Genomic DNA, 8,656 nt, shown 5'->3' with positions numbered 1-8,656 from the left:
TGAGCCTGGTGGATGAACTGGTAATGTGTAGGTGATTGTTAAACCTTTTGCTAATAAACCAACTAGTTCTTAATAGCAATGTGTTGCGATGAATTCTTAAGCAAAGAACCCATACAGCAAACACATTACACAACTTGACCTAAAAACCTTACCCCTTACTGGCACGACCAACGCTTTGCCGTAGTGTTTTTGAACAAGAAATGTCTGTTGCTGCTGCTTTGAATTAAGATGATGGCCAGGGAAGAAAGATACATGGAGTTTGGGGGCAGGGAGAGAGCACAGCTGCCCAAAGAATTACTGGAGGGAAGCAGGTTAAACGTTAAACCTGAAACAATGAAAACCACAAGTTTACAAACCGTTGAAGCCGTGGGCTCAGCTGCAATATCCCCCATTATTGAATAGCCAGTCGACACAAATATGAAGGCTCGTGCCTGCAGAATGGTCACTGGTGTCCTTCGAGCTGTACCCCAAACAAGGGTGGACTTCAGAAGGAGAAAGAGCCAATGATCTTCCATACCGAGAGGTATAACTAGATTCGTGCCTGGATATTTCGATTGCACGTTCCATTCAATGTCCTCACCCACAATCAGCTGCACCAACAAAACCGCGGCAAACTTCATTGTTTCTGGAAACTCCATTGCTTTTATTTTGAAGATACTGTCATTTTGTGACACTATTCTGCTGTGGAGGGGCAATCCCAGCTGATCCTGATCCAACATAGAACTTACAGCACAGGAACAGGCTATTCGGCCCAAACAGCCTGTGAGGGTGTTTATGTTTATGAGCCTCCTCTCACCCTTCTTCATCTCGCCAGATCAGCATATCCATTTTATTCCTTTCTCACTGACGTACATCTCTAGATTCCCCCTTTAATTCCATCTGTGCTATTCGCCTCAATCACTCCGTGTGGTAGCGAGTTCCACATTCTAGCCACACTGTCCTCATCCTGATATACTTCCCAGCAGGAGAGAGCGGACAGTAATCAGGAGCGGGAGCCTGGATTGCTGTCACAGTTGAGATGAGGAAGTACAGCACAGACAGGGCGCTGAACTAGACAATCTCCTGGTCTGCGAGTCAATCCTAGCCCACATGATAAACTTCGCTGAGACAACTAGATGTGTTTCTGCTCATATGTTTAAAAAAAAGATAAATCCCAAAGACTCAGCAAAATAAAAAAGGAAGACATCTCAGAGCGCTTTACAACCAATGAAGTACTTTTGGAGTTGTATGTGGGGAAACTCAGCAACCATATTGCGCACAGCAAGGTCCCACAATCAGCAATGTGATCATGACCAGATCATCTGTTTTTTGTTATGTTGATTGAGGGATAAATATTGGCCAAGACACCGGGGATAACTCCCCTGCTCTTCTTCGAAATAGTGCCATGGGATCTTTTACATCCACCCGAGGGAGAAGATGGGGCCTTGGTTTAATGTCTCATCCGAAATACAGCACCTCCGACAGTGCAGCACTCCCTCAGCACTGCACTGGAGTGTCACCCTGGATTATGTGCTCAAGTCCCTGGAGTGGGACTTGAACCCACAACCTGTTGACTCAGAGGCGAATGTGCTACCCACTGAGCCACAGCTGACTCTCTCAGCAGAACAATTTCTAAACGCTGCAGGAAATGAATTACATTTATTGCAAAGCTTTGTTCACTGTGCAGTTTTATGTTTCTGAACAGCTTAAACTCAAAACAGGATTATGCAGAACCAAAGGCCTCAGTGTGAAAGTGACAGATACAATCTCAACACCCAATAATTGCCACAATGTCTATTGTTCTATGGCCTTTGTGAGCCTGCAATGAATTTATTTACGAAGCACATCTTTCATTTCAAGAGAAGTATTTACATTATATTGCACTGATCTTATAGATAGTCCCCGTACGAAACTTGGAACAAAGTTCATGAAAACAACAATCTCAAACTGATATCACAAAACATTTACAAGAGAATTCATCCAATAAAATTCAATGATCAAACGTCGTCAGAAGGGTGACAAACACACCGTGAAGTGCTTAATGTTCAAAACGTTGAAACGTAAACTGACTCGAGAGAGAAGAATTCTCACTAATATAAAACGTGAGGAGGATTAGAACTGGGACGGAAGATAACAAAACACGAGTTAATGATTAAGGAACCAACAATGGCACAGAGAGGAAGGGAGACAGAGAAAAAAAGGAGCACATCACAAAGGAAATGAGAGTGACGTGTTCAGAATGACTCCTGTGACCACAGTAGAAAATCTTAAACACAAGGTAATAAAAAACAGTGCACCCACATTGCCCCTCCGCTGAACAAGTATTAAAGTCTGCATTAACAGGCAGTGGTGCCTATGATTAAAGGAACAAGCTTGTGTATGGTTTAGTTACAATGTTATTTAGACAAAGTATTTCTTCCATTTGGTGCAATCGAATGCTTCCTTTGTGTCAAACAGTAACACACATTTTCTCTTCCCCCTCTCTTCCCCCTCTCTTCCCCCTCTCTTCCCAAAACTTTAACATTGCTTTTCACCAAATCTTATGGTCCAAAAACGTTCAAAGGATCGTCAAAAATGTCCGCAGCTTTGCTGTCCGGCGTGCTGCTCGGCGCGGCGGCCTGGCTTGATCGGCTCTTGGGTTTGGATTGTTTCTTGGTACTGGCCGAGGACGCAGCAGAAGCAAAAATATCATCTGAAACAAAAGGTCAGCAGCAATTTAGATATAGGGAAAGAAACACAGCCCCTCGCACGCCGGGATCCCATATCCAGAAACAAGGCTATGGGAGGGAGGAGGAGGAAGGGCGCTCCAGCTATTTAGCCCAGTCACACTGTCCACTGTTAAACAGCGGCCAGTAACCACATTTGCCTCATAGAGCAACCTGATCTTCTAAGAGCAAAATGAAAGCCTCAACAAGAGGAAGCACCCTTATCAAGGTTATTTTAAATTGGATGAAAAGTTAAACTTATTCACGCAACCACACAGAGATAAGGCGTTCTCCCACCCTTCCGTCGGCCAGCTGGGGTTCAATGGTCAGAAATAAGTTTCAATACAAGTTCTCTCAAAGTTGTCCCGCCACTAATGCAGAAGTAATGTCTATTATGGAGGTCTCCTTTCCTCACCAAAATTACAAGAGGATTGGTAAAGTTGATCAAGGTGAACTGTTAACTACGACCAAACCAAGAAAATTAGCAGTATGTAAGGAAGTTAAGCAGAAGAATTGGGCAACTGAAGAAAGCAATGAAGATATCTCGATAACATTTTTATGGTACTAGGGTGGGAGGTGGAGAACGAGAATTTTAAATGAGAGGTGAGAGGGGTGGAATACGGTGAGATGCTCAAAGGAGGAGAGTGCCGGAGGAGGAGGGGGACAGACCAAACTGTGATTTGGTGATGAGAGCCACACCGCCACCACGGCGGCCTGGGCGGGGAAAGTGGTGGAAGGTATAGCTGGGCGGGGAGGCTTCATTTAAGGGTAAGGTGTCATCGCCCCTCAACCAAGTTTCCGTCAGGGCCATGATGTCTATGTCATCGTCCATGATAAGCTCATGGATGGCAAGTGCCTTATTGGCGAGGGAGATGTGGATAGGGTCTGTGAGCTGATCCGCTGCCAGCGTCATAAATAAATAAATAGGGAAAAACGGTTTCCAGTGGCAGAAAGGTCAGTAACCAGAGAAACGCATATTTAAGGTGATTGGCAAACGAACCAGAGGCAACATGAGAGACCTTTTATTTCTAAAACACAACGAGTTGTGATCTGGAATGCATGGCCTGAAAGCATATGGTGGAAGCAGATTCAATAGTAACTTTCAAAAGGGAATTGGATAAATGCATGGAGAAGAAAAATGATAGGGCTATGGGGAAAGAGCAGAGGGGTGGGATTCATTGGACAGCTCTACCCAAGAGCCGGCACAGGTGGGGTGGACCAAATGGCCTCCTTCTGTGCTGTATCAGTCTGTGAGTCTGCACAGCAGGACCCGAGATGTACCCCAGTTCCCATCCAGTATATACATACCCATGTCATCGTCAAATATAGACTTGGTTTCTACTTTCTTCCTGCTCTTCTTCTCTTTTGGTGCTACCTTTAAGTCAGCAAATATGTCTACATGATCAGCGAAGAGGTTAACGTCAGTGCTTTCCTCGTTGCTTTTCTTGGCTAAGGTAACAGATTCCGTGGCAAACAAATCGTCCTGACAAAAGAAAGGATCATTTCAGCAGGCAATTATTTAAAACAACTTTCTTTTTGTTAAAAAAGGGCAGCATTATTACATAGAATAAACAGCACAGAAACAGGCCATTCGGCCCCACCAGTCCATGCCGGCGTTTATGCTCCACTCGAGCCTCCTCCCGTCTTTCCTCATCTAAATCTATCAGCATAACCCTCTATTCCCTTTTCCCTCATATGCTTGTCCAGCCTCCCCTTAAACGCATCGATACTACTCGCTTTAAACACTCCCTGCGGTAGCGAGTTCCATATTCTCACCACTCTCTGGGTAAAGAACTTTCTTCTGAATTCCCCATTGGATTTCTTGGTGACTATCTTATATTGATGGCCTCTAGTTATGCTCTTCCCCACAAGTGGAAACACTCTCTGTATCAGCTCTATCAAAACCTTTCAAAATTTTATATTAGGTCACCCCTCAGCCTTCTCTTTTCAATCCTTTCTTGATCGGTATACCCTTGCATTTCTGGTATCATCCTTGTAAAACTTTTTTGCACCTCTCCAGCGCCTCTATAGCCTTTTTACAATATGGCGACCAGAACTGTACACAAGTGCAGTCTAACCAAACTTTGATACAAGTTGAGCATTAACCAGACCCGGCTCCTTCACACTGCAAACTATTCAAGTTGAATGTATTTAGTCGCCTCCGACCCAGGGGTGTGCTCTATAAGGACGATTTGCAACATTCACCAACTCATTTTCTGGTTAAACACAGGATCTTAAAATCTAAATTTCCCTCAGTTGGAAAAGGCATCTCTTAGAAACTTCCATACTATAATTCTGGATTCCAGTCCAAAGACACGGGCACACAACCTGGCTATTAACACAGCTTGGTTGGTTTCAGCAGTGGGTGCTGTATACAATCGCCATCCAGTGACTCATGTTTGAAAGCATAGGCAAATAACAAGAAGTTGTATTTATATAGCGCCTTAACCATAGAGAAATGTCCGAGCATAAGTAGAAAAAAGCTTGGTAAAGAGGTATGTTTTAAGGAGCGTCTTGAAGGAGGAAAGAGAGGTGGAGAGGTTTAGGCAGGGAGTTCCAGAGCTTGGGGCCGAGACAACATAACGGCCACCAATGGTTGAACGATTATAATCAGGGATGCTCAAGAGGGCAGAATTAGAGGAGCGCTGACATCTCGGGGGTTTGTGGGTTTGGAGGCGATTACAGGAAGGGACGAGGCCATGGAGGGATTTGAAATCAAGGATGAGAATTTTGAAATCGAGGCGTTGCTTAACCGGGAGCCAATGTAGGTCAGCGAGCACAGGGGTGCCTGGAATAGGACAGGTACTGGGTTCAGCTGTGATGCCTATGCCAGCAGAATATAGCCTGCCAACATGCCATCTGGACTCCCACATGACAAATAGACACTTGAATGAGGCAGAGAGAAGTTATGAGTTCTTGAGGAACTGTACACAACTTGACCCACTACATTTAAAGAAAGGAGGGGGAAGAGGAGAGAAAATTGGTAATAAAAGTAAACATAGTAAAGGGGATTGACATGATAAATGCTGAGCGGTTGTTTCCTCAGGGGGGGGAGAGAGTCGAGAGGTGGGGGGGGAGAGTCGAGAGGTGGGGGGGGAGAGTCGAGAGGTGGGGGGGGAGAGTCGAGAGGTGGGGGGGGAGAGTCGAGAGGTGGGGGGGGAGAGTCGAGAGGTGGGGGGGGAGAGTCGAGAGGTGGGGGGGGAGAGTCGAGAGGTGGGGGGGGAGAGTCGAGAGGTGGGGGGGGAGAGTCGAGAGGTGGGGGGGAGAGTCGAGAGGTGGGGGGGAGAGTCGAGAGGTGGGGGGGGAGAGTCGAGAGGTGGGGGGGAGAGTCGAGAGGTGGGGGGGAGAGTCGAGAGGTGGGGGGGAGAGTCGAGAGGTGGGGGGGAGAGTCGAGAGGTGGGGGGGAGAGTCGAGAGGTGGGGGGGAGAGTCGAGAGCTGGGGGGGAGAGTCGAGAGCTGGGGGGGAGAGTCGAGAGCTGGGGGGGAGAGTCGAGAGCTGGGGGGGAGAGTCGAGAGCTGGGGGGGAGAGTCGAGAGCTGGGGGGGAGAGTCGAGAGGTGGGGGGGAGAGTCGAGAGCTGGGGGGGAGAGTCGAGAGCTGGGGGGGAGAGTCGAGAGCTGGGGGGGAGAGTCGAGAGCTGGGGGGGAGAGTCGAGAGCTGGGGGGGAGAGTCGAGAGCTGGGGGGGAGAGTCGAGAGCTGGGGGGGAGAGTCGAGAGCTGGGGGGGAGAGTCGAGAGCTGGGGGGGAGAGTCGAGAGCTGGGGGGGAGAGTCGAGAGCTGGGGGGGAGAGTCGAGAGCTGGGGGGGAGAGTCGAGAGCTGGGGGGGAGAGTCGAGAGCTGGGGGGGAGAGTCGAGAGCTGGGGGGGAGAGTCGAGAGCTGGGGGGGAGAGTCGAGAGCTGGGGGGGAGAGTCGAGAGCTGGGGGGGAGAGTCGAGAGCTGGGGGGGAGAGTCGAGAGCTGGGGGGGAGAGTCGAGAGCTGGGGGGGAAGAGTCGAGAGCTGGGGGGGAGAGTCGAGAGCTGGGGGGGAGAGTCGAGAGCTGGGGGGGAGAGTCGAGAGCTGGGGGGGGGAGAGTCGAGAGCTGGGGGGGAGAGTCGAGAGCTGGGGGGGAGAGTCGAGAGCTGGGGGGGGGAGAGTCGAGAGCTGGGGGGGAGAGTCGAGAGCTGGGGGGGAGAGTCGAGAGCTGGGGGGGGAGAGTCGAGAGCTGGGGGGGGAGAGTCGAGAGCTGGGGGGGGAGAGTCGAGAGCTGGGGGGGGAGAGTCGAGAGCTGGGGGGGGAGAGTCGAGAGCTGGGGGGGAGAGTCGAGAGCTGGGGGGGAGAGTCGAGAGCTGGGGGGGAGAGTCGAGAGCTGGGGGGGAGAGTCGAGAGCTGGGGGGGAGAGTCGAGAGCTGGGGGGGAGAGTCGAGAGCTGGGGGGGAGAGTCGAGAGCTGGGGGGGAGAGTCGAGAGCTGGGGGGGAGAGTCGAGAGCTGGGGGGGGAGAGTCGAGAGCTGGGGGGGAGAGTCGAGAGCTGGGGGGGAGAGTCGAGAGCTGGGGGGAGAGTCGAGAGCTGGGGGGGAGAGTCGAGAGCTGGGGGGGAGAGTCGAGAGCTGGGGGGGAGAGTCGAGAGCTGGGGGGGAGAGTCGAGAGCTGGGGGGGAGAGTCGAGAGCTGGGGGGGAGAGTCGAGAGCTGGGGGGGAGAGTCGAGAGCTGGGGGGGAGAGTCGAGAGCTGGGGGGGAGAGTCGAGAGCTGGGGGGGAGAGTCGAGAGCTGGGGGGGAGAGTCGAGAGCTGGGGGGGAGAGTCGAGAGCTGGGGGGGAGAGTCGAGAGCTGGGGGGGAGAGTCGAGAGCTGGGGGGGAGAGTCGAGAGCTGGGGGGAGAGTCGAGAGCTGGGGGGGAGAGTCGAGAGCTGGGGGGGAGAGTCGAGAGCTGGGGGGGAGAGTCGAGAGCTGGGGGGGAGAGTCGAGAGCTGGGGGGGAGAGTCGAGAGCTGGGGGGGAGAGTCGAGAGCTGGGGGAGAGTCGAGAGCTGGGGAGAGTCTCAGGATAAGTGGTCGGCCTTTTAAGATTGAGCTGAGATGGAATTTCTTCTTTGGAAGAATTCTCTGCCCCAGCAGGCTGTGGATGCTGAGTCTCTGAATATATTCAAGGTGAGAGCGATAGATTTCTGGACTCTCAGGGAATCAAGGGATATGGAAATAGGGCGGAAAAGTGGAGTTGAAGTCGAAGATCAGCCTTGATCTCACTGAATGGCGGAGCAGGCTCGAGGGGTTGTATGGCCTACTCCTAATTCATATGTTCTTATTATCGAAGTTACTTCTGGTGTCACTTAAGACGAGAGCACAGTGCTCATCGATCATCCATTTTTAACCAATAAAAAGATTACCTCAAAGATATCCATTGATTTTGAACTCTTTTGTGTTGATTTTGTTTTCCCCGATTTTGCTGTCCCAAAGATATCGTCACCAGGGTCCTCTTCGGGAAAAGCAGCCGCTTTGGGTTTCATCACAACACGTTTACTGGGCTGGAAAAGATTCCCTTCGCTTGGTGCAAATATCGATTGGTCTGGCTCCTTCTTGGGCAAAGAGTTCTCTCGCGGCTCAACTGCAGGAGTCAGTCCCTGCGGCAGGCTCGGCTTGACCCGGTCACCTGAACCGAAGAGGTCGGAGTGCACCGGCAGCTTCACGGTGGCGGCAGAGAGTGGGCCGGCATCTTTATCGGGCGAGGCTTCAGGCGGCCGTGACCGCTTTGCCGGCAACGCCTTGTCTGAACGTGGCTTGTGGGCCAGGACCGTCGGCGAAATGTCGGAAAGGTCGCCCTCTCCTGATAACGCGCCGTCAGTTTCTGATCTCTGCTCCCGTTCTTCCGTCTCGTCGGACTGTTGGGCTGCCAGTCTCCGTGCCCCCCTCGTCGGGGGTCGCCGCTTCCTCACTACCCTTGCACGGCTCTGCAAGAGAACAGGAAAGCTTGGGAAAAGAATAAAACCTTGCAGCATACC

The 8,656-nt window shown here is 51.1% G+C and overlaps 1 protein-coding gene across 6 annotated transcripts in view; it reads right to left on the bottom strand.

The window, feature by feature from the left end:
* Nucleotides 1-1,774: 1,774 nt before the first annotated feature.
* Nucleotides 1,775-8,656, bottom strand: part of washc2c (WASH complex subunit 2C) — a 69,473-nt gene continuing 62,591 nt past the window's right edge. For all 6 annotated transcript variants that reach the window (XM_070865828.1, XM_070865826.1, XM_070865831.1 and 3 more), the window contains 3 exons: nucleotides 8,045-8,605; nucleotides 3,993-4,167; nucleotides 1,775-2,671 (listed from right to left, as the gene is read on the bottom strand). In XM_070865828.1, coding sequence (XP_070721929.1) covers nucleotides 2,520-2,671; nucleotides 3,993-4,167; nucleotides 8,045-8,605 — 888 coding nt within the window. In that variant the 3' untranslated portion in view covers nucleotides 1,775-2,519. The remainder of the gene's footprint in view (nucleotides 2,672-3,992; nucleotides 4,168-8,044; nucleotides 8,606-8,656) is intronic.

Source organism: Pristiophorus japonicus, chromosome 22 (assembly GCF_044704955.1).
Source record: "Pristiophorus japonicus isolate sPriJap1 chromosome 22, sPriJap1.hap1, whole genome shotgun sequence".
NCBI classification, from domain to species: Eukaryota; Metazoa; Chordata; class Chondrichthyes; family Pristiophoridae; genus Pristiophorus; species Pristiophorus japonicus.
This window is presented reverse-complemented; position numbering and strand designations above follow the sequence as displayed.